General features: G+C 41.1%; 1 protein-coding gene across 1 annotated transcript; it reads left to right on the top strand.

Moving 5' to 3' along the window:
- The first annotated feature begins 553 nt into the window (after positions 1-553).
- Positions 554-26,304, top strand: LOC132871288 (uncharacterized). Its single transcript, XM_060905405.1, has 4 exons — positions 554-598; positions 16,029-16,322; positions 16,605-16,905; positions 26,157-26,304. The coding sequence occupies exons 1-4, from the start codon at positions 556-558 to the stop codon at positions 26,302-26,304; spliced, it is 786 nt and encodes a 261-aa protein (XP_060761388.1). The 5' UTR covers positions 554-555.
- The last annotated feature ends 1,102 nt before the right edge of the window (positions 26,305-27,406 follow it).

Below are 27,406 nucleotides of genomic sequence, written 5' to 3' on the forward strand. Positions count from 1 at the left end.
ATCTGTGCTTCAAATGGAAGTTTGCTATGTCCCATACACTAACATGGAATGGGTGTGGTTATTAAAAATTATACTGCATCCAACCACTAGATGGCCTCAGAGACATTTTGGCTTCACTCCAGTCATTGTAAACATCTGATTATTTCAGAAGGACCCAAACGAAATGTCTGAGCACATAGGCCTGATTTTATATTTCTAGAACAATTAGAAAAACATGAAAATATGAAAACCAATTGGATATGCACTTCTACAGCTTATTGCCAGTTTTTTTTTCCTCAGGTGCTCCACCACAGAGACCGATCTACTGAAATTGCAGAAAGTGTAACAATAAACCTAATGTACAACAGTAATATGTGTGTGTTGTATTATATTTTAATCAGCTGTGTGCCATTTCTACCACATGTAGTTTTTTTAAATTGTATTTCTTTGAAATGCTGAACTTGTGATACTAAATTCACTTTAAAAAATGCTAGTCTTTTTTTTCAGTTCAGTGTGAAAACAAGCATAACTTCCTGAATCTAAAGAGGAGGCAGACCATACATGATGGCGGTGGTGATGCAGCTCGTCTCCTATCTCTCCCTCTTTGTCTCCATTACAGGTAAGTAATCCTCTCAATTAAAACATTCTGACTGAAGAGGTTATAGTGATATACTATACAGTGTCCTTCTGATTATGGAAGAATTAGAGGTTATTTCAGTCCACTGATGATGCAATCAGTATTAAATAATTATTGGAAAAAATTATTCCTGTGTTCTGATATTCCTCAGCAAATTCTTTCAGGTAGACTGGTAATGTTGTAGAGCTGGGTGATAAATCGATTTTATCGATTAATTCGAATTTACAGTTAAGGACAATGTGTTTTTATGAGAATCGGTTTTCTCTTGGTTTTAACTTCCGCCACCGACTGCAAATGCAGAACGGATCGGGCAGCAGGGACGGATCGGGCACTGACACTATCGCCCTCCTCCCGCGCGCTTGCCATAGACACACACAAACAACATGGCAGCGATTGGGGGAAAGCTGCATCTTGTACCCAAGAAAGGAAGGAGTAACTTCCTCCGTGGTCTGGAATTGGTTCGGTTTTGCGGCGTCGGACGCAGACCAAACAAGTCCTTGTTGTAAGGTGTGTTTGAAAACGGTTGCTTCCAAAGGAAGCAGCACGACGAATTTATTCCAACCCCTTAAGGCCCGGTCCCACTGCACTTACGGATGCAAAGAGGATGTAAAACGTAAAAAAATCTTTGCCATCCGTTGGAAAACGCTATGCATCCGTTGTGTACTCATTGCATACGTGCTTCATACGCTCTATCCATCGAGCATCCGTCCACTGTGATTTCATCCGCGCAAAAAGTTTTGAGCTGCACAAAACTTTTAGAACGGATGAACTTTCCGCCGTGTACGATGTAAATCCGCGACATATACGAGCAACAAACGTTCTATGTCCGTCATCATCAGTTAAACGTCTGCTGTATCCTCTCTGCATCCTCTGGGCATCCTCGCAACTCACTCCGCTGCAGCTGAAAACGGAAAGAGGGAGGAAAGATAAGGTACATGAAACGTCTAGTCATCGTTAGTAGCACGGAAATAGAAAGGATGTAAGCGTATGCATCTCGTATATAAAGTATTCAAAACAGACAAAGCGTTTATATCTGGGATGTATCTCGTATATTTAGGATGTCTGGAGTATGTCTAGAGTATGTAGAAGGACACCTAGCGGACAATCGATATTTTGTATAAAAAGGGGGAGAAAATCATCTAGTAGTAGAGATGTATCGATGTGGCCGCCAGCACGTCTTTCCGCTTTATGCTGACGGCGTGCGTGCTGCATCCCCTTATTATCTATACACATATAGAGCTCATGTGTGCAAAAGCTAACAGGATGCTTGGGCTGGTGAGGCGGGTCTGTCACGACATCTATGACCAAAGTACAAGGAAATTGCTTTATTGCACCTTAGTTAGGCCTCGTCTGGAGTACGCCTCAAGCATATGGTCACCTTCAACTGCTAAGCACAAGGCTCTTTTATGGCCCTTTTCCACTACCCTTTTTCAGCTCACTTCAGCTCGCTTCAGCTCACTTCAGCCCGACACGGCTCGCGTTTCGACTACCAAAAAACAGCACGACTCAGCTCGCTTCAGCCCTGCTTAGCCCCTAAAACTCGCACCGTTTTGGAGTGGGGCTGAAGCGAGCCAAACCGTGCCGAGTGAGGTTGGGGGCGTGAGCAGACACTCCCCTGTGCACTGATTGGTGAGGAGGCGTGTCCTCACATGCCCACACACGCCCCGCGAGCACGCTGGGATCTGTAAACACCGCAAACCCGGAAGAAGAAGAATTACGAATTACGAGAATTTCTGAAGCCTTATGCGCCTCGCCTCATCTATACGCTCTTGCCAGTATCTGTTGGCGTTGTCAAGCCACAGCACCAAGACCAGCAACACTAACGACTCCATGTCCTCCATGTTTATTGTTTACTATTCGGGTTGTGAGACTACCGCTTAAAAGATCACTGAATCAGTGACATACAGAGCATCGTGGACGAGTTCGCGAAGCGCAAGGCTCGCCGTATGCCCTTCAAATAATGCGCGCAGTAGGCTATTGATGTTTTATTATGAGCCATGTACAGTATGTCGCCTAATGTTTTTTTGTTTCTGAGTTACATGTTCGTTTGAAGGACTTAATGTACAAAATAACATAGTTGCACCCCGGAGTGTTGAAATTGGTAAACACAGTGCATTCAGTGAGGTTTGCACCGCCCTCCTTTTATTTCTGACTCTTCCTGTCACCGTTGCAACCTCTGAGCGCTCATTCGTATGCCCTTCAAATAATGTGCGCAGTATAGGCTATTGATGTTTTATTATGAGCCATGTACAGTATCCTAATGTTTTTTGTTTCTGAGTTACATGTTCGTTTGAAGGACTTGATGTACTAAATAACATAGTTGCACCCGGTAGTGTTGAAATTGGTAAACACCGCAGTTGCGGACATTTTGTAGCCTAAAATGATGTTATGATAAGCTTTAATAAAGGGCCCGGTCATTTGCCCCGCCCCCGGCCCGGCTCTGACTTGTTCCGCCACTGTCACTGATGTCACTGTTTGCGCTGCTTAACGACATCACATGACGTCCACCCACTTTCGCTAACTCCACCCAATGTGTCCACCCACTTCCAGCCAGCACGGTTCAGCGCGGTTGTAGTCGAAATGCAACTCCAACAGCCCCGCTCAGCTCGACTCAGCTCGACTCGGCACGGCACGGCTCAGCCGCGTTTGTAGTGGAAAAGCGGCATTAGAGAACATTCAGCGCCGCGCCACAAAGTTTATCCTGAACTACCCCCCTGATGTGTCCTATACTGATCGCCTTAAGTCGCTCAGTCTTCTCCCTTTAGAGTATCGCCGAGAAATCAGTGACGCTGTCTTGCTTTACAAAATCAAAAACGGTACTGTTAGTGATAGTTTAGCTAGTTTGCTTGTTCCAACTACATCTAGATATTGCACCAGAAACTTCCATCCAGCTGATCTCCGCTTCTTCTTCAATCACAAGCAAAACTACTATCGGAACTCTTACTTTCCAAGAACTGTTAAATTATGGAACAGCCTTCCATCTGCTATAAAATTCTCCCCCATGCCAATCTCCTTCAAAAGACAAATATCTGTTCACTTCTTTGAGAAACTCGCTTTGTACCATCCTCCGTAATGTATGATTTTTTTTTCCCCCTCCCCTTTTTTTTTTACTATCTTAAATGCGTCATAAGTCTTTATATTTTTGTAATCTGTGGGGGTTGAATGTCAATTGGGGCTTACGCCCTGTTTTCTTCTCCTGTCACGTTTGTATCTATTTTTTTTCCCTATTTTTGCTATACACATGTATATATTTATTTTTTTGTTGTAATTTATACTTTATGTGTAATCCATATTTTATGTGACAAATAAATTAAACTAAACTAAACTAAACTAAATTTCCGCGGAGCAGACGCAATTCATACCCCCCCGCATGCGCAGTGAACGGTCTGCATCCGATATACATCCGCGCAACATCCCCTTTGTTTCCGTTAGGCGTACGTGATGCATCCCCTTCATCTGCTATGCATCCGCTCTTTCTGCTATGCGTCCGCTTCTCAGTTATCACCGGTAACCCCTTCGGAGCTGTCATCCACTTCCATCCGCTTTCATCCGCTAGGCTTCCTATGAACATGCGTTTAACATCCCCGCTATATACTACCCACGTCCATTCTTTTCCGTTCTGTTTTCGCAAATTTTCGCCAATTTTGTCCATTTCTGGAGCGGATGAAAACGGATAGAGCCACCCCCGAAATTTTGCTCGTCCGCTGTGTCCTTTTTGCATACGTTTTGTGTCCATCGGCCAGTGGGACCGGGCCTTTAAACAGAAGTCTGCAGCGGAGTGGGAGAAGTGCTGCTCCCAGCGGAATGAACACAGCCGCAGCACTAGCACACCATCCAAAGTAAAGCAAGCAACCGTCTCGGACACATTTTCGAACTGTGTGCCTTATGATAAGAATGGGGCGCGGTGGAAGGCAATCACAGATGCTATCGCGAGGTTTATTGCAAAAGACATGGTGCCATACATACAGTGGAAAAGTTGGGATTCATTAACATGTTGAAAGTTTTAGACCAGAAGTAACCAAGCTGCATATATTTTTTCTGAAGTTGCCTTGCCACAACTGTATAACAACACACGCCAAAGAATCACTAGAGAGCTGGAGGAGGACGTGTCGTATTATGCCACCACCACCAGTGGTGTAGTGGAGATTTTTTTTTCTCTCTTTATGATAGGACAGTGTAGAGACAGGAAATGAGCGGGAAAGAGAGACGGGGAGGGATCGGGAAACGACCTCGGGTCGGAATCGAACCCAGGTCCCCGGATTTATGGTATGGTGCCTTAGCCATCTGAGCTACCACACCCCCAGTGTAGTGGAGATTTTTAAAGTGGGGGTACGCGATTCATGACGTCATCGATTTGATATCATGTCAGAAGCGGTAGCCTTTGTTTGGTCGCCTATGTTTGGTATGAATGATTTGTATAAATGTTACGTTCTTTTAACAACACAAGAGGGCACAAGAAGACACTTTTTTTCAGACATTTTTATGTGTGCAATTTTCATTCGTGTTTGTCAGTACAGCCCAACTGTTATGGCGAAAAGCCGCGGTTTATTTTGTCTCCAATAATTTATTGGAGACAAAATAAACCGCGGCTTTTCGCCATAACATTTATGGCGATAAATATGCCGAAATGGCTAAAGAGGAACAAATTCGCCTTCTCCTTCCGAATGCATCGTCGTAGACAGCACCACTCTGCTGCTAGAACTCAACATAAACCTTGCATAGGTTTAACATGGACTATCAGGCGTGAAGCCAAAATATTGGAAATTATGATACAGAAACACCTTTGTTCATGTTCGATTCATGTTCATTTGAGCCGAGCTGCATTCGGAATTCGATATTTTTACTAGCCTACTTACTGCCGTGGCAACAGCTACAGCATGTGTCCAGAAGTTCAAAAAAAGTCACGTCACTCACTCACATCGCATACAAACCAGCAATGGGCTGAAATTTATTATAAAAGGCACCAATCGAATAAATCAAGCATTTAGTCTGGCGCGATTGAGGCACCTGCGTATACAAAATACATGACATGCAGCCATTGGGTTAAGCCCTACCATGCACTCCTTCTTAAAGACTTGAGTATTTCTTTAAATTTATTGTCATTTCACATGTTTGGATGTACAACAAAACACTAAACAGGAAGGCCACAAAGATTATGAATTTCAAATCATATATATAATACAGTATGTGGTGAAATTATCCACGTAAGGATGACCAGGCAGGCGATTATATCAGTTCTGTTGCCCTCTCGGTGCTGCTACCATGAACGCCCGGAAATCACACACACAGAGAGAGAGAGAGAGAGACCCTACTGTTATTATTAGGCTATTCAAAATCATAGGCCTATACTGAGCAAAAATCGCATTAGAACTTCAAAGATCATAAAGCATTAAACCGACAGATCGTGCTGCCTCGAAAGTGAAAAAATAAAATCCGTATAACTTACATTTGATGTTGGCTGTCACAGAAATCGCCATACAGGGTCAGGCGGCTCACTGCGGGTTTCGGCTGCTGGTCTTGTTCTCCTGTCTTCGGCAGAGCGATGGCACCGCAACCAAGTGGTCACGTGGCTTGTCGGGTCCCACTGTGTCATCGGTGGTCCATGTAGCTTTGCGCCGCTACGTTTTACGTAACGTTCGATTGGGGGGGGGGCATTGATGATGAGCACAAAGGCACGTGTCACTTACTGTAGAGCGTATAAACTCAGGCCATTGAATGACAGTTTTTTTTTTTTTTTGAATCTCACCTCGGGAGAAGTGGGTGGACGGCGTACCCCCGCGTACCACGCCCACTACACCCCTGGCCACCACTGACCTGTGGTCCAGCTGAACAATGCAGCCCTACATGAGTTTGACAGTAGATTTCGTTAACGACACCTGGGCTCTGCGAAGCGTCTACCTTCAAATGGCGTACTTTCCTGAGGATCACAAGGGCGAAGTAATCGCCAAGGGCTAAAAGATACTCTGAGCTCTTGGAACCTAGCCGAAGACCGACTCAGCTGTATGACTACAGACAGCAGCACCAACATGATCAAAGCTCTGAAAGACAACGAGCGGCCTAGTCTCCAGTGCTTTGGACACAGACTGCACAATGCTATAGGTAAGGGTCTAGCATTCAAGTGATGTCTATTTAAGTGATGACATGAACAACTCAATTAATGCATGACATAATTAATTCATTTTATCAACTAACATAGACTATACACAAAATGTAGGCTACATGCATGATTATAGATAGAGATACTTTATTTATCCAGAAGGAAATTAAGGTGTCCAGTAGCTTATACACATACATACACAAAGGCACACAGACACATGGCATACAAATACAAAGAAAGATATCAATTGTGATTAATCACAATGGTAGGCTATAGCGTGTGTGTGTGTGTGTGTGTGTGTGTGTGTAGGGCTTAAAGCAAGAAATAATTTTATGCCTAAAATTATCAGTGTTTCAAAGTTATTATGGCTATCTACTATCAAATGTTAAATACTGTTCTATGCCTGATTGCAGACACCATGCCTGAGATCTTAGCCCTGTGTGTGTGTGTGTGTGTGTGTGTGTGTGTGTGTGTGTGAGACCTGTATGTGCATTAGTAAAATACTGAAATAGCATGTCTTCATCTATGTAAACACTCACCAAAATGATTGTAAATGTAAGTGACATTCCTCTAAAAACTGTTTTGTTTTTGTATTCTTTATTTTACAGAGAATGGTATGAAGGACCCACGAATTGACCGTGTCATTGGGCTTTGCAAAAAAGCTGTCTCTGCCTTTTCTTACAGCTGGAAAAAAGAAAAGAGATGACTGAAGTACAGGCTGAGCTAGGTCTTCCCACTCATCAACTAATAACGGAGTCCCCAACCAGATGGGGCTCATGGCAAAAAATGATTGAGGGATTTCTTGAACAGGAGAAGGCTATAGTCCGTGTCCTGGGTTCTGACAAGAAAACTTGGCACCTTGTGCCCACCTGACAAGATCTTGACGTGTTGGAGTCCGTAAACAAAGCTGTTGGACCACTCCAGAATTTTACCGATGCTCTCTCTGGGGAGGATTACGTCAGCGTTTCATACGTTAAACCAGTCCTCCATTTATTAAAAAACAGTTTGCTCCTAGCAGGAGAAGAAGACACTGACCTCACCAAAACAATAAAAAGGAAAATAATAGGTTATCTTGCTGACAAATACAGTGACCTTTTGCAGGACGAACTGCTGGACATGTCCTCACTGATGGACCCAAAGTTCCGCACAAGCTACACTGGCCCAGACAAGGTTGAACATGTCAAAAAAAGAGCTGTTACTGAGCTCATGTCTGCTGACATGAGTGCACCACAGCAGCCTGGTCCATCTGCTCAGGGGGGCCAAGGAGAACCACAGCCTCCACCCAAGAATTAAATTATATTAGCAGCCTTTTTCAAGGGGCGACATGGTGGTCTAGTGGTTAGCGCTGTCGCCTCGCAGCAAGAAGGTCCGGGTTTGAGCCCCGTGGCCGGCGAGGGCCTTTCTGTGTGGAGTTTGCATGTTCTCCCCGTGTCCGCGTGGGTTTCCTCCGGGTGCTCCGGTTTCCCCCACAGTCCAAAGACATGCAGGTTAGGTTAACTGGTGACTCTAAATTGACCGTAGGTGTGAATGTGAGTGTGAATGGTTGTCTGTGTCTATGTGTCGGCCCTGTGATGACCTGGCGACTTGTCCAGGGTGTACCCCGCCTTTCGCCCATAGTCAGCTGGGATAGGCTCCAGCTTGCCTGCGACCCTGCAGAACAGGATAAAGTGGCTAGAGATAATGAAATGAGATGAGAGCCTTTTTCAAGAAGTGTGCACCGGCTGACTTTCCGCATCAGACAGAGGTAGAGAAAATAGAGACTGAGCTGGCCACCTACCTCTTGATCCCAGAGGTAGATCCCGACACTGATCCACTTGAGTGGTTGAAGCGCCACGAACCAAACTTCCCAAGGCTGGGAAATCTGGCAAAGAAATACCTCTCGATACAAGCTACAAGTGCCCCCTCAGAGAGGGTTTTCAGTGTGGGGGGTGGCATTGTTACATGCCACTGTGCAAGTCTCAAGCCAGAGGTGGTGGACAGACTCATCTTCCTGGCTAAAAATGTTTAAAAAAGCATTGAAAAACAGCAGGTTCTGTATGCACTACAGTTTTATTATTTGTTTACATATTCAGGGAAAATGAAGACCAACTCATTTTTATATAACACTGCCACTCATTCAAAAGCTTTGTTTTGCACTATGTTAAGCCCAATGGGGAAAAGTATTTACTTAATAGCAAGCTGACATGTTAAACTTGTGTGTTTTTTTTTCCTATTTTGTCAGTTTTATCAAAAAGGACACAATTTTATGTATTATTATTATTTATTTATTTATATATTTTTTGAGGGGGCATTTTTTTTAAGTTTGAGGGTGCATTGTGTCAGTGCCAGTTTGAAACTAAGCTACGTATGTTGGAGAAAGCTTTCTAAAAGTTACTGTACGTTCTCACTGTTTACAATAGCATGGTCTGCCATCTCATCTACAAGCTTGTTTTTTGGCTTCTTTTTGGTTTCTGGTTGCACTTTAACCCCAAAGGGGAAATTTAAGTGAAAACAAAATAAAGGTAAAACTTGTTTTGAACCATTTCTTTGTCATCTGTAGTTTGATTTTTAGTAGGGGGAAAAATCGATTAAAATCAAAAATCAGATTTTTTGTGAAAAAAATTGATTTTTTTAGGCCATATCGCCCAGCTCTATAATGTTGGTAAATTTTTAATAAAATTTCAGAGTGGAAACTTTATAACCATGGTAAAACTATGATTAAATCATAGTAGCCATAATAACCATGGTCACTGTAGTAAAAAAAAAAAACATAATATATTTCATATCTCCAGTAATTGTATTTAATCTTTCATTCTTTCTGTCTCAGTGCTACCAGCTTCATTACTCTTAATAGTCTGATACACTTCTGAAGCAGGATGTTACACCATTATAACAGATGCTATATTTGCACTGCAGGCCGCACCAATGCTTTTTCACAGTAATGTATGCACTGAACGAACATTCTTGGTGTCATTACTCTTTTGACATACAATTTAGTGTCCAACCCTGGATTTAGCAAAAGAAATATTCACTCATCTATAATTTCATCAACAGTGTCATTGATGTTAATGCTGAGACACGCCATGTTAACAATAACACAGAGCTACATTGACTTGCCAGTGCATGACTCGTTCTACCTGTTGGATGGATATTTATTTTGGTCACTTTCAATTCCTGTGGTATAAAACAAAATCATAATACAAGTCATCACAACATAACTAAGTAGCTGATCTTTGCTCTTTCCCTGCAGTATCTGATGAGATATTTAAACTGGTTAACAGTTCTGTTCAACTGGATGTACAGACAAAAGATTATGAGTTCATCGACTTCACATGGTCATTCAACAAAAGTAAAAAAATTGTGAAATATATTAAAATTCTCCAAGTATAGCATTCCCTGTTTAAAAAAACAGAGTGGAGGTGAATGGTAATTCCACGATTGGAGGTAATTCCACAAATAAATGATAATGTGTGCATGGTTGTGCATTTCAAGTTATTTCTGAGCTATTTTTTTTATTAATTGCAAAAATATCCATGCATCTCCTTTTATTTATTTGTGGATCAGACTTTGTATAGGCGGCACAGTGGTGTAGTGGTTAGCGCTGTCGCCTCACAGCAAGAAGGTCCTGGGTTCGAGCCCCGGGGCCGGCGAGGGCCTTTCTGTGTGGAGTTTGCATGTTCTCCCTGTGTCCGCGTGGGTTTCCTCCGGGTGCTCCGGTTTCCCCCACAGTCCAAAGACATGCAGGTTAGGTTAACTGGTGACTCTAAATTGACCGTAGGTGTGAGTGTGAATGGTTGTCTGTGTCTATGTGTCAGCCCTGTGATGACCTGGCGACTTGTCCAGGGTGTACCCCGCCTTTCGCCCGTAGTCAGCTGGGATAGGCTCCAGCTTGCCTGCGACCCTGTAGAAGGATAAAGCGGCTAGAGATAATGAGAGATGAGACTTTGTATATTTGTGGATCTTTTTTTTATTTTTGAGAAATTCATGTTATTTAAGTGCAAATTACACAAGAAAAATACCACGATAGTCCATTTGCCTTGAAACCAAAGCAGTCTAGTGTTATTATTATCTTCTTCTTCATCCCATAGCCAGTAAGGGCTGAAGGGGCATCACTGATGACATTCTAATGGTCCATTAATGGTGTGTCTTGGGCATTTATATTTGGCGGAGCCCATCCCTTTCCAAGCTTGATCGATGGATAATTTAGAGTAACCAGTTAACCTAACTGCATGTCTTTGGACTGTAGGGGAAACCAGAGCACCCGGAGGAAACCCACACAGGCACAGGGAGAACATGCAAACTCCACACAAAAAGGCCCCCGTCAGTCACTGGGCTGGAACCCAGAACCTTCTTGCTGTGAGGTGACAGTGCTAACCACTGGACCACTGTGCCACCCCTGTTATTACTATACTATACCAGTAAATTGGTTGAATTGTCACATTGTGTGTGCCAGTTGTAGCGCCACTCAAAAACTTGTACACCAGGAAAAAAAGTCACACATTCATTAGTCTGTGATATAAATTATGACATGAGAAGTGATGGCAAATCTTTGGATGTCTATTACACACGTGGGATAGTGCACATAAAACAATCACTAAATTGACCCTTTGATGCAAAACATGGGTCAAAAGTGACCCGGCTGAGTTTTTATCTTCTATATCTTTGCAATAAATTAATTCCATCATTCAGTATTCAAGGAATTCCTCAATTAACTTGTTTTTGATCATCATACAGCCTTATTTTATTTTTTCCTTTCTTACTTTTTGATTAAAAATCCTTTTTGTATCACTACCCTTCTAATGCACAACATGGGTCAAAAACGACCTGCATTCATTTTCCAGGTTATTTCATGTATGGCTGAGTGTTTCTATGATATGCTTTTGAAATAAATTCATTTTGTCATTTACTTTTCCAAATATGCAGTAAATATCTTGTTTTTGTTTAGCACAAATCATCATTTTTATTTTTCCTTTCTTAAGTTATGAACAAGCACAGCTTTTGTAATTCTACATCAAGTTTACACACATGGGTCAGAAACGACCCGCATGCATTTACTACAGCGTTTGGTGGGAACTGTGAATTGTGCTTGTGTCAGACATTTCACAGCTCAGCACAGCGCCCTTTGCCCATCTAATACATGCAAGTAATGTTTTTCAATTGTTCTAACATTACCTTAGAAAAAAATGGATTATGTTTAGGTTACCTTGAGAGTGAGTAGATTACTTGTCAGAAAGTTACAAGTAATTACTATTAGCTACCGAGCTGTTGACATATTCTACTTTAGTTAGCTAATTGTATTGTAGTTGGCTTAGCTAACTACGTAGTTAATAATGTAGGTACCGTCCGTCTAAGAACTACAACAGCCCGTCTCTTTAAGAAACTACATTTCCCATCACCAGCTTCCGCGTTGACCTGCGTCACGCGGGGGCGGGATCACCAATGTCACATCCTCCATGAAGGCATAAGTAACGGAACACGTTTCCGCTTCCCTCTCTCTCGTCCGGATTTCAAGCCATCCAGACACAAAGAGATTTGCTCCACCAGAAAACTCAGATAAAGATGTCTTTTTCTTTCTTTCTTGCAAGAATCAGAGTTTCACGCTTTTCTTTCACCTTTGACCATGGCAGATCCTAGAACCGCGTGATTTTAAACTCAGCTTGAGTTACAGCCGGTTTTGTTTATTCATTATACGTACGTACGCACTGCAGCCCAAAGCAGGTTTAATTTAAAATTAGGAGCGACCGGATCCTTCTAATTAATTCTCTGTGCACATTGTCTGATCAGAGACTTTCTTTTCATCATGAGCGACCACGCGTCAGACCAAGAAATTCTCTGTGCCTCACGGAGGCCTCCACAACGGTGAAACTCCAAAAGTCTCAGCCTCTCCAAGAATTTTCTGCTTTCTACAAAAAGGGCGAGATACTAAGACTTGGCATTTGGGCATAAAACCTAGTCTTAGGAATTAGCTTTTATTGAAGTAGTGTGAATTTAAACTCAGGAACGGTTTAATTGTTTACACTGTAGACACGCAGCATGTTGAATTGATGATTGTATCATTTTGTTTTAATCTCTCAATTGTTTAATATATAGGCTGTGCATGCTTCTCTTTATTCCTTACTAACATCTTCAATTTCCTTATTACACATCTTGACCCCATCAAGATTTCAGTGGATTTAGTACTATTATAAGCTAGTGAAATTAGCCTATGGCTAATTCTTTTGTCCCATTAGCATCCAAAGCTAAGTGTATTGTCTCAAGGGAACACGTGGCGGCCCTCCTCCACACTCACATACACACCTTTTGTCTTAACTCCACGAGGTAGGATCCTTGGGCCTTAGCTAGACACATACGGCTAATTATTTTGTCTAATTAGCAACCAAAGCTAGCTCACCAGGCCTCACACACACAAACACACCTTAGCTAGCATCCCTTTGTCTTAGCTAGCGACACAAGGCTAATCTGTGTCTCCACACGTGGCCACAGGCCTCACAAACACACCTTAGCTAAACACACGGCTAATTCTTTTGTTTCATTAGCATCCAGGGCTAATTGTATTATCTCAAGGGACCATGAGGTTGTCATCCTCCCCCTACAAACACACGTGGAGTTAGCTACCAGAGCTAATTCTTTGGTGTAGGCCACACACACAAGGCCTCTCACACACACACACACACACACGCTCATCAAGTATATATCATATTTGTATATATTTCAACTGCCATTATTCATTTTATCGTTGTTATAATAAATTCATTTATTATTGAAACTGTGTATTTATTTGTGTTCCAATATCTTTGAAGTACCCAATCTCAAAGAATTCAAAGGTGCATATGAGTTATGTAATATGGTAAGTGATCATAATAATTTGGAATATACCATAATTTAGCTATTTGATAATTTATTATTAAGCACCAAAATTAATGGTACAGTATGATTCAATGAGACTGATTCAATGAAAACGATTCAATGAGACTGATTCAATGAAAACGATTCAATGAGACTGATTCAATGAGAACAATTCAATGAGACTGATTCAATGAGAATGATTCAATTTAATTATTAACCTTCAGATTTAATGAGATTGATCACTCAATTACCAATTGCACCTACAATAAATAAATAACTGGCCCCATTCACTGCAAAAGTAATTACTTGAAACAAATTATTATTATAGTATTAAGACATTTAATTTTAAATCACACTTGGATGACCCATGTGTAGTAATATAAAAAGTATTTTTGTTCATAAAGTAGGAAAGAAAAAATTAAATTAATGATTTGTGGTAATTAAAAACAAGATATTTAAAGAATACTTGGAATATTCAATTCATCTCATCTCATTATCTCTAGCCGCTTTATCCTTCTACAGGGTCGCAGGCAAGCTGGAGCCTATCCCAACTGACTATGGGCGAAAGGCGGGGTACACCCTGGACAAGTCGCCAGGTCATCACAGGGCCGACACATAGACACAGACAACCATTCACACTCACATTCACACCTACGGTCAATTTAGAGTCACCAGTTAACCTAACCTGCATGTCTTTGGACTGTGGGGGAAACCGGAGCACCCGGAGGAAACCCACGCGGACACGGGGAGAACATGCAAACTCCACACAGAAAGGCCCTCGCCGGCCCCGGGGCTCGAACCCAGGACCTTCTTGCTGTGAGGCGACAGCGCTAACCACTACACCACCGTGCCGCCCGGAATATTCAATTATAAAATAAATTGATTTCAAAAGATAGAGCCAAGAAAAACTCAGTCAGCATGAAATCTCATCTCATCTCATTATCTCTAGCCGCTTTATCCTTCTACAGGGTCGCAGGCAAGCTGGAGCCTATCCCAGCTGACTACAGGCGAAAGGCGGGGTACACCCTGGACAAGTCGCCAGGTCATCACAGGGCTGACACATAGACACAGACAACCATTCACACTCACATTCACACCTACGGTCAATTTAGAGTCACCAGTTAACCTAACCTGCATGTCTTTGGACTGTGGGGGAAACCGGAGCACCCGGAGGAAACCCACGCGGACACGGGGAGAACATGCAAACTCCACACAGAAAGGCCCTCGCCAGCCCCGGGGCTCGAACCCAGGACCTTCTTGCTGTGAGGCGACAGCGCTAACCACTACACCACCGTGCCGCCCGGAATATTCAATTATAAAATAAATTGATTTCAAAAGATAGAGCCAAGAAAAACTCAGTCAGCATGAAATCTCATCTCATCTCATTATCTCTAGCCGCTTTATCCTTCTACAGGGTCGCAGGCAAGCTGGAGCCTATCCCAGCTGACTACAGGCGAAAGGCGGGGTACACCCTGGACAAGTCGCCAGGTCATCACAGGGCTGACACATAGACACAGACAACCATTCACACTCACATTCACACCTACGGTCAATTTAGAGTCACCAGTTAACCTAACCTGCATGTCTTTGGACTGTGGGGGAAACCGGAGCACCCGGAGGAAACCCACGCGGACACGGGGAGAACATGCAAACTCCACACAGAAAGGCCCTCGCCAGCCCCGGGGCTCGAACCCAGGACCTTCTTGCTGTGAGGCGACAGCGCTAACCACTACACCACCGTGCCGCCCGTCAGCATGAAATAACCTGGAAAATGAATGCGGGTCATTTTTGACCCATGTTGTGCATTAGAAGGAGTGTGCATATGTTTTGCATCAAAGGGTTAAAGGCTGGTTTCATAAAAAATTTGGAAGGCAAGAGTATAGCAGCTGCTGTAGTCTGTAAATGTGGTAGCATTTTGATAGAAAAGACATGCAGCCATTAATTTCCACACTTAAGATGTACTAAAGATGCACTGTAACCTCCCTGATTAATGGTGAAGACATTATAGATTTTATTTGTTTTAATCTTTTCCTTTTTTTTCCCCGATCATACTGATGACCATGGTTGCTAAAGCATTAAGGTTTAACGTTAAATCTTGGATTGAAAGGACAATAAATAAATAAATAAATAAATAAATAAATAATCCATTTCCTGCACCCCTGCTTTCACACACTTTTACAAAGAGTTGGTGTCTTTACATTTTGGTCAAAGTATACAGTTAGGGATACGGCCCTGTAGTTCTACTGAATGCAGCCAAAGAAAATTAAGTTTGTCTATAATTTCACCAGAAGTATCTTTATGTTGTCAATGCTGAGACATGTCATGTTAAAATAATGTACAACTAAATGGAGTTGCCAATGCACAGTTTGTTCTGCTTTGGATTTTGTATTTGTTTTATTTATTTATAAACAAATTGTGACATAAAATACACAACATAATGCAAGTAATTAAAACATAACTAAATTGTTTATTTTTGCTTTTTCCCTACAGTGTCTGATGGGATTTTTAAACTGGTTAACAGTTCTGTTCAACTGGATGTACAGACAAAAGATTATGAGTTTGACGACTTCACATGGTCATTTAACAAAAGTAAATACGTTGTGAAATACTATAAAAATTCTCCAAGTAAAGTATACCAAGAGTATAAAAACAGAGTGGAGGTGAATGAGGGAACCCAAAGTCTGACAGTGAAGAACTTGCAGAAGACTGATAGTGGACTCTATGAAGCAGAGGCATCTGGTGAACAAAAACAAATTGTGGCCGAGTACCAATTAACTGTGTTGGGTAAGTCTTATTAAAATTGCAGTACTGATACAGTAATCTTGTCAGTCTGAGATAAGAAGCCCTTCTTTTGTTCAATTCTACATTTTGTTCTGTAACATTTGATGATTTAATGGAGCAATATCTCTGTTGCTGTCATGTTTGAGGTCAGTTAATTTTGTCTTTACTAAGATAAATGCACTGCTGCATGGAGAAACCAGCAATTGTGTGCATTGCCAAGCAGTACAGTAGTGTGTGTGTGTGTGTGTGTGTGTGTGTGTGTGTGTGTGTGTGTGTGTGTTCCAGATCCAGTGGAGAAACCAGTCCTGAATGTCTCTCCCCAGCAAAGCAATGACATCTGTAATGTGACTCTCAGCTGTGAAGCTCAGAAACTCTCAGTCACCGCTCACTGCTACAACAGTTGTGATATGAAGGAAAATGAAACGGCTGTAGATGGGTTCCTTTCCCTCTCACTGTATGTCAGTAACAGCTTCATTATTTGTAATCATAGCAACCCAGTCAGCTGGAAAAATACAACTATGGAGACAAAATATGTGAAACAAGTCTGTCCTCCTAACGGTGTAAGCATGCACACATACTGCATGGGGTAAATTTAAATGTAAGAAAAATGTCCATTCTTTATTAATTTGCTTTCAATAAATCAATATTTGTGGTCTTACTAAATGATTAGAATTAAACATATTTTTCAACTTGTGTTTTTCTTAATAATATTTTCTTCTTTTAAAAAATGTAGTTTTGTGATCTGCACATAAACAAATAAATTAGAGTCAGTGTTGTGCTGCCTGTGAGTTTTTCCAGCAGTTATGTTTATAATTTGCTGCCCACAGTCTAATGTTCACCTGCAGTTCAGATACAGAGGAACAGATTAATATCCCCTTAGAGTCTGGGGCACCAGTGCAATATTGTGGACCATCAGCGGCACCTCATGTGAATTACTAAATCCTGTCCAAATATCAAACCTGCTCAACTTTTACATCCCTACTCTCTCTGTTACAGTGGAACATGATTTTCTCATTTTTTATCTTGAAAAAAGTGGCACCAGAAAGAGAAAGAAGAACAAACATTCTGCATTTTGTATTTATACAGTTCTCCAATTTATTTCCATGAAAAAGCAGAACATACAGGTTTCTTGTAACAGCTATTTCACAGCACATCCTTCCAGTGACATGGTCAGCTGCTTCTGTCATGTCTGTGTCTGGTTACACTCAAGACTCCACTTCCCAGAATTCACAGCAGCCTTTAAATATGGCCACCACAGACTCCAACACCCCTTATGCACCACACCATTCACAGTTCCCTGAGTTCTAATCACACACACACACACACACACACACACACACCTGTCCCTGATCACAGCCACAATCACAATTCGACTATTTAAGGACTCTCATGTCCCACGTTCATTGTGAAGTAAATGTTCAGTTACCAAGGACAGATCCAGGAAAATGGGAAGGGGGGCATCAACCCAGTAAGACTGGGGTTCTGGGGGCCACCAGAGGCTCCTGAAAGCTCTGCAGTATTTACATGCCTGGAGATGTTGTAAATGCAATCTCTTAAATAAAATTACCATATCAAAAATGTTTTAAATGTACGTAGGAACTTTCAAAACCATTTTATTCATAGCTGAAAATGATATTGTCAGAATTGCAGGTATATGCGTAGAACATAATTACAACTGATATATGGTGATATTTATGAAAGTTGCATTGTCATATAATGCATTACCACATGACACACTACAGTGTAGTACACTGACCACAAAACACCTTATACAGTGGTGCTTGAAAGTTTGTGAAACTTTAGAACTTTCTATATTTCTGCATAAATATGACCTAAAACATCATCAGATGTTCGCACAAGTCCTAAAAGTAGATAAAGAGAACCCAGTTACACAAATGAGACAAAAATATTATACTTGATCATTTATTTATTGAGGAAAATGATCCAATATTACATATCTGTGAGTAGCAAAAGTATGTGAACCTTTACTTTCAATATCTGGTGTGACCCCCTTGTGCAGTAATAACTGCAACTAAACATTTCCGGTAACTGTTGATCAGTCCTGTACACTGGCTTGGAGGAATTTTAGCCCATTCCTCTGTACAGAACAGCTTCAACTCTGGGATGTTGGTGGGTTTCCTCAAATGAACTGCTCGCTTCAGGTCCTTCCACAATATTTTGATTGGATTAAGGTCAGGACTTTGACTTGGCCATTCCAAAACATTAACTTTATTCTTCTTTAACCATTCTTTGGTAGAACGACTTGTGTGCTTAGGGTTGTTGTCTTGCTGCATGACCCACCTTCTCTTGAGATTCAGTTCATGGACAGATGTCCTGACATTTTCCTTTAGAATTCGCTGGTATAATTCAGAATTCATTGTTCCATCATTTATGGCAAGCCGTCCTCTCCCAGATGCAGCAAAACAGGTCCAAACCATGATAGTACCACCACCATGTTTCACAGATGGAATAAGGTTCTTATGCTAGAATGCAGTGTTTTGCTTTCTCCAAACATAACGCTTCTCATTTAAACCAAAAAGTTCTATTCTGATCTCATCCATCCACAAAACATTTTTCCAGTAGCCTTCTGGCTTGTCCACGTGATCTTTAGCAAACTGCAGATGAGCAGCAATGTTCTTTTTGGAGAGCAGTGGCTTTCTCCTTGCAACCCTGCCATGCACACCATTGTTGTTCAGTGTTCTCCTGATGGTGGACTCATGAACATTAACATTAGCCAATATGAGAGAGGACTTCAGTTGCTTAGAAGTTACCCTGGGGTCCTTTGTGACTTCGCAGACTATTACACGCCTTGCTCTTGGAGTGATCTTTGTTGGTTGACCACTCCTGGGGAGGGTAACAATGGTCTTGAATTTCCTCCATTTGTACACAATCTGTCTGACTGTGGCTTGGTGGAGTCCAAACTCTTTAGAGATGGTTTTGTAACCTTTTCCAGCCTGATGAGCATCAACAACGCTTTTTCTGAGGTCCTCAGAAATCTCCTTTGTTCGTGCCATGATACACTTCCACAAACATGTGTTGTGAAGATCAGACTTTGATAGATCCCTGTCCTTTAAATAAAACAGGGTGCCCACTCACACCTGATTGTCAGCCCATTGATTGAAAACACCTGACTCTAATTTCACCTTCAAATTAACGGCTAATCCTAGAGGGTCACATACTTTTGCCACTCACAGATATGTAATATTGGCTCATTTTCCTCAATAAATAAATGACCAAGTATAATATTTTTGTCTCATTTGTTTAACTGGGTTCTCTTTATCTACTTTTAGGACTTGTGTGAAAATCTGATGTTGTTTTTGGTCATAGCTATGCAGAAATATGGAAAATTCTAAATGGTTCACAAACTTTCAAGCACCACTGTATGCTTCATGATGTCCTGATGTGCTAAAGATTAGAAACAGTATGAAAGCATTACTTATGTATTAATATATGCTAACTTGTGGACCCTATAACAAAGTGCTACCAAAGCTTCAGAAGCAAGGTTCACAAGGTTCACAGGGTTCACAAACTTTCAAGCACCACTGTATATCAATAAATTATTACTATTTTAGCAACTGCAATCTGAGCTCCTGTTCAGGACATTCAATGAACATATAAGACAGTGAATATACCCAGGTAAACTGAGGGAATGTCAGTGGCCACTTAAAACAGAGCTTAATACCGAGATAACTATAAACAAAGACTGCAAGAGTTGCATGTCTATAATATAAAGTCAGTAACTGCAAGTCCGATAAGAAGTCTTAGTTCCCAAGACTCAGGATTTCAAACAGATTTTCTTTAGAGCCATTGCAAAAATCAACGAAAACAACTCTCACAGACCAATCCAGCCGCTGTCGTAAAAATCAAAGTGAGGCTCACCCGAAACGGTACGTGTACCATGTACACACACAGGGTATAGTGAGTACAGGGATACCCTACTAATGAATACGAGCAGTAGCCGGACAGCCTACTGCAGAATCTTATCATTTTGGCTTGTGAACATGTGTGTTAACAATACCATAAACATAAAAGGATGGCACACACCCTGTACATGTAGTCTATAGTGCAGTCCGGGAATACAGTATGTTATTATGTAGATGCATAAAGTTCTGGCACCTTGTTAAAATCCAACAGGACTCGCCCAGATTGCTTTTCACTGCATTCATGTCACAAGTGAAAAAAAAAAAACTAAGCTAGGACCGACTATTAAATATAAATTTATAGCGGAGCTTCGGCCCATGCGAGCGGAGCTCCATACTTAAGAAAATATGGAAACCCATCGAGTTGATTTTTCATGGACACACAGGGATCCCAGCCATGTCCGTCTGTCCGTCCGTGCCCCTCGCGATCCTGATTGGCTGTTTGATTTTGGCCAGAACTAGAAGAGTGAGCACGCCTACATAACTTATTTTTGTCTACAGATATTTTCATATTTATCGGGGTTTTCCACTGAGAACAACTCAAACAGCGCAACAAAATAATAATCATTTTTACAAACTTTAATACAAACTTTAAAAACATGTCAGAACAAGTTAACCAAGGAGAGAAAGATGAAGTCAAAACCAGGAAGAGAGAGTTTTGACAGAGGAAGAAAAGGAAAGAAGTGAAAGAGTGAGAGAAAGGCGAAGAAATCTTTCACAAGAAAAGCAACAAGCTGAAAGAGAAAGAAAACATCTCATCTCATTCATCTCATCTCATTATCTCTAGCCGCTTTATCCTTCTACAGGGTCGCAGGCAAGCTGGAGCCTATCCCAGCTGACTATGGGCGAAAGGCGGGGTACACCCTGGACAAGTCGCCAGGTCATCACAGGGCTGACACATAGACACAGACAACCATTCACACTCACATTCACACCTACGGTCAATTTAGAGTCACCAGTTAACCTAACCTGCATGTCTTTGGACTGTGGGGGAAACCGGAGCACCCGGAGGAAACCCACGCGGACACGGGGAGAACATGCAAACTCCACACAGAAAGGCCCTCGCCGGCCCCGGGGCTCGAACCCAGGACCTTCTTGCTGTGAGGCGACAGCGCTAACCACTACACCACCGTGCCGCCCGAAAGAAAACATGTAAAAATGAATTAATAGAAATGATGAGTTGTAGGAATTTAATTCTAAATAGTGATGTTGATTTTGAAATCACTGCGAAATCCTTCGGGATCTGACAAGTTGACCTGAATCCACTCAGTGTTTTCATGAATCGTGTATCTTTTGTTTTCAAAACATTTTGCTATAAATCCCTAACGCACACTGTAGTTTATAGTAATAAAAATAATAATATACATGTGAGTTTGGAGAAATTTATCTTCTCATGATAAAATTGAAATAGAAACACATCAAAGTACATCATCTGTTGCATGTTTGTTTTCATTTGAATGGAAGCTCCGCTATTAGGTAGGACCTAATTTTATATTACCGTACCATAAACTCTTCAGCTCAATCCCACATAATTTATTTTGTGTTTTTTTTAACTTATTAATTAAAAATGGTGGGCATATATCGAATTCTGCAATATGTTACACACTGAATGTAGAAAATTTTCATCCAGGTGTCAGATGATTTTATTGTACTGAAACATACAGCAAAAAGACAGTCTACAGGGCTCGACATTAAGGATTGCCCGATTGCCCTGGGCAAGTGAAACATGCATTCGGACAAGTGGGATATGTACCCAACATGCCCGACTGAGCAAGTTGGAATGAGCATATATTACGAACTAGCACCACAAAAATTATGCTTTTTGATCTTTTATTTCAGTTCCTAAAAGCGGCCCTCACTACGTATCCACCATTATGCCTTGGCTGTTTTCTTAGTCTAGGTTTCATGTACTGCTTTGCAAGTTATTTTATATTCCCCCACTGTACGTATACTGTTTATAGACCCCTTGTGCATGACGTCATGCATCACGTGATAATTACAGCTGCGGTCAGACAGACACCGTCTTTCATGCAAGCAAGGCTTAATCCGTCTTCAATATGGTTCATTTGTGCACTGTTTTTGCTTGTTCAAACAGAGAAATAGATAAAATGCATTACCGTCTCCCCGCTATCAAGAAAAATGTTAATAAATAAAAGCAAATGCTTCAAGAACAACAGGGAAATGAGTGGTTAAAGAATACGAGGAGAGGAGCTCAGCCTGAAAACTCCAGAGAAATTCACGATTGTATTTAAAATGTATTTTACAAAAACAGAAAGTCGGAAGTGAGTCTGGAAGAGTTTGCTTAAGAATCTCATTTTAATTTTTTCTGCTTGCATTCGAGTTAGCTCCTTCATGTAAACGTTGGATTTTCTTACAGGTGAAGCCGCGTCCTTATTCGACACAGAAAACCCAGATTGGTTTCAGACAACTCGGGCATAAAACACTCAACAAGGAGCGACATGCGCGATAAATCCTGAAAGAACAGAACAGATTAAGAGCAGAGAGAGCTGGAGCTTTGTTTCTCTTATCAGAGGAACACAGTCCTGTGCAAAATATATATCCATCATTCTTTTTTTAATCATCCACCTCTAGGTTTATTAAAAAAGAAAATCCTGCTGCGTCATGACAGGCCGGCTGCACTGATTCAGTTACAGGTTGCCAGGTCTGTATAAAACACCCACAACTTACACACTAAACAACTTTAAACTCAAACATTATCCTGTCTGTCATGACGTGGTGCGGGTTTGTTTTTTGTTGTTGTTGTTTTTTTTAAACCTAGAGATGGATAATATAATAAAAAAAAACTACAATATATAAATATTCTCAAACACAGTACTGTTCAAAAGTCTTGGCACCCTATTGTTTTCTTCATACAAACGTTGTTATAGAGTTCTACTTTATGATTTATACATTATCGAGTAAAGAACCAACAGTCTGAGAGAGTTTGACACAAACGCACTGAACTTTACAACAGCTGCATGCATGTGAAATGGAAATAAATCGACGAAGGCAGGAAAAACTATTTTGGATAAAATTGTTATTGTCCATTGCAAGTAAAAAGTAACCAATAACCAAACTTAATAATAAACTTAATCAATAACCAAACGTCAACTCAATGTGTGAGCTTCATTTTATATTGCAATTCACAACTATTCTATGGTTTTCCTAAAAAAAAAAGTAATACTCGCAAAATAGTGGGCAAGTGATAATACTGGGGGGCAAGTGGGGGTAAAAGTTAATGTCGAGCCCTGGTATAGCATTAGTATTATTTCCCGTTGCTGCTACTCTGACTGTCTTCACGACGACTGGGCTGACTTCGCTCAACAATAAACAAAGATAACAATGTCAATACACCTGTCCATGTGAATACAAATTAAATGAATGAATCATCAGACAGAATTCAGTGTGCAGCCAGTTCACTAACTTAAACACTGCTTGCTGCTAAGCTGGGATAGGCTCCAGCTTGCCTGCGACCCTGTAGAACATGATAAAGCGGCTACAGATAATGGATGGATGCTAATGTCAATGTCAATACATTATGCCGGACTGAAACCGGCATTTTGTTTTATACATCAGCTTACATAAGAACAATACCATTATAAGGTCAAGTCAGAAACATTACCATGAGAACATACAACTAGCGGCCTCAACATGCGAACATGAATGGCTAAAGCAAATTTTAGTTAGCTGCCTTTTCCTTAAACCTTTCGTCACTTCCCTCGAACATAAAATGTAACGACACAACTGTGAGTAAACTTAGCCTGAAGATATATGTGGCGCTTTTGCACTTATCTCACCTGAAACACACAGCAAAAAGACAGTCTAGCATTAGTATTATCTCCCGTTGGTGCTGCTCTGACTGTCTTCACTCCGACTGGGCTGACTTCCCTCAACAATAGGATTACAGCACCAGTCACTAACACAACACAGCCACTACCACCTTCTTCTGCCGAAGGGGAATATCACTCAACAAATGCTAATAGAGAAATCAGGTGAGTTTTCTTCTGCTTAAAAGTAACACAAGCATTTTCAATAATAATCACGAGAAAAATAATGTTTGGGGGACCAAGGTGATGACACAAATTAATACAATATGAGTTCTGTATATAATCTTAGCCCCTAAAATGTCCAGGGTGCCACAAATACATTCAAGTCACAATTCCAAGTAGCCATGTATGAAAACTTTTTATTTTTTTCTGGATGGGTGCGCCCATGACAGGTTATGGTTGGTCTGACTTTATCAACCCTTTGAGCTCCAGCACTGTTCTTCTGGTTTTGACTTTGTTTGTATTGTTGGATTTTGCTCTTTTGCCTTTGCCTTTGATTTCCTGTTAGCTCCTCGCCTGACCATTGCCTGTTTTTGACTCTACATTTTGCCGAATTATTTGGATTTGTCTGCCAGTTTGTCTTATTGAACTTCTTTACGCTTTTACTTCTGTCCCTCGCCTGAATACCTGACAACTTCAAACAAAGGAAATGGTTAAATAGACATACAGTAATGTATGTACTACATACTTTCAGATATGAAAGGCAAAAGAAATGAAACTGTGTTTTTTTATGAATGAGTACAAAAGTAATAAGTACAAAAAATAAGCAATAAGTACAAAAGTAGTGCTTTCTAATCTTGACAGTTTAAAACTGTAAAAATTCAGAATGAACAGATTAAGCAAAAATCACAACAGAAAACCACCACTAAATGGTCATTTATTTATGGCAACAGTAGGATATGACATGATTTTAAAATAATAACCAAATAAACAGACTCAATCTGTAAAATTACAATACAGCAAGTAAAAAAAAAATCTCTGCATACTCAGGAGTCAGCCTAAGTTACATTACTCCTTCAAATGTTTCATGAAAACACAATATAAATCACATAAAATCCAAAAATGTACCATGTGACTATTGTTGTGGGGTGTTTATGGATCATGTGACACAATTCATTGAGATGCAAAAATGTGACAACATGCATCATGGGAATGTGTGACATAAGCATTCTCTTCATGATGCATTTCATGCATCATGAAGAGAACACCAGAGAGCACAGTTTGAACACCAAGGGGCCAAAGAGCTTGCAGTTTCTGCACCTGAGAATTGACCCATAACTTAAAAGCTCTGGTTTGCAATGACTAACACACATTATATGTTACACAGTTACACAACCCCATTAAAGTAGTTAAAAAGAGGACTTCAGTAGCTTTCAAACACCACCATCCATATCTGTGAGCTACAGTTCCTCAGAAAGACGCATTTTAGCTGCCTTTTGAGCTCTGTTTCTGCTCCCAAGCTTGTTATGTTTCAGGTGATTATTTTTAAAGCCCCCAGGTCAGATACTTTCTTTATTCAGTCAAAAATTTAGGGAGAAATTATGAATGTATTTATTTATTTTTAAGATATGGTTAACCTGTTGGATATTTTGTGTACAATATTAAACCTCTTTGTAGCAAATTTGAAAATCTTTAGTTTCATACAAACAAAAATGCACATAGTTTTGCATTGTTTATTAAACAGAAATGTTTATGCCTCCACCACCATAAGGTGCAGGAGGCATTATGTTTTTGTAGCAGGTTGGTTTGGAACAGTTAATTTACATATACATAACACACACACAACACACAAATACATATTGAGAAACATTTCATGATGACCAGTCATCCATTGAGCTCATTTATATATCTATTTAAACTTTAAAAAAGATTTATGTGTTTCACAAAGGTAAAAATAGGACAGTAGACATCTTCTATATTTCTGTATTTACATGCCTTTATTGGATTTAAAAAAAACGGTGCATATCCATGCCAGGAGAGGGTGCTGTGCTGTGATGGGAACTGAACGTGAGCTGATCTGCAGAATAAATAATGCAGAAACGCTATTACAACACTATTCTGACTTTCTCCTGTCTTTAATCCCATCACAGGGGTAAACGCAATAGTCCCACGCCATACCTGGGCATGGTGGTAACAATTTGGGGGCTCGTCCGGGATCGGCGCCACCCACTGGTCGATGCTGATCTACAGAGAACTACAGACGTGCAACTTCAGGATTCTTCACTCTTCACATCTTGAAGATGGCAGAGCTGCAGACACTACACCGTGACCTTAGAAGACAGTTGTACCGACTGGCTGGAGCTGCAAACATCAAGGTGCTCTCCGAGTTAGCAAAGGCATGCCAGGGGCCAGCGACCGGTGATTTTCCAGGTGTGGATGCGACAGAAGGGGAACTCCTCGACTTTGTGATCGACTTCATCGGAAGTGATGCATTGAAGATGGAGGACCAGGGACTGTCTCACCTCCTATCACTACGTGACCTCATCGATGAACTGCAACGTCCTACCCCAGATCAGGTCCCTAGTGGAAAAGACAATACAGCAATCATGCCAGCGATGAAAGAGAACTTGGACATTGTTGTTCCTGCCACACCACCAGTGACACTGGTAAAGACTCTCTCCTCAGTCTCAACTGCCCCTACAGCAGAGCAGGTACCAGGTGGTTATGTAAGGTTACCTGAGGTTGCTACATTCCTGCCACGCTGAGAGTTTAAAATCCAAGGTGGTCAGATATCTGACTCAGATTCTGAGCTTAGCTTCCACAACATCTGTAGACAGATCGATGAAGGTATTGCACAAAAGTTTACTGAATCCGAGGTCATCAGGGCTGTTCTAAGAGTCATTAAACCAGGTACATTTAAAAACATGCTGCTTGCCAAAGATATACTGAGTGTAACGGAGCTTAAACAATTTTTGCGATCACACCTAAAAGATCAGAGTAGTTCAGAGCTCTTTCAAGAACTAAGTAATGCCAAACAATCAGACAAGGAGACTCCGCAGCAGTTTGTTTACTAATTAATGGGGTTGAGGGAGAGGGTACTACTGGCTGCTCAACAGACTGACTCAGACTTCCAATATGATAGTAAACTGGTGCAAGGTGTTTTCCTCCACTCTCTCTTCCAGGGATTTAATGAGAAAAATTCATTTGTCCGAACAGACATTCGCCCTGAACTGTCACGCCAAAATCTTACTGATGATGTCATCCTTGAGCTAGTTTCAAAATCTGTTAATATAGACACTGAGAGACGAAAACGGTTGGGTGGGTTGTCTAAATCTAAAGTGGCTAGTGTAACGGCAGCCTCAGACTGTGATATGCAGGATGATAATGTTCAGACAGAGTT

The sequence above is a fragment of the Neoarius graeffei genome, chromosome 23 (genome assembly GCF_027579695.1).
Source record: "Neoarius graeffei isolate fNeoGra1 chromosome 23, fNeoGra1.pri, whole genome shotgun sequence".
NCBI classification, from domain to species: domain Eukaryota; kingdom Metazoa; phylum Chordata; class Actinopteri; order Siluriformes; family Ariidae; genus Neoarius; species Neoarius graeffei.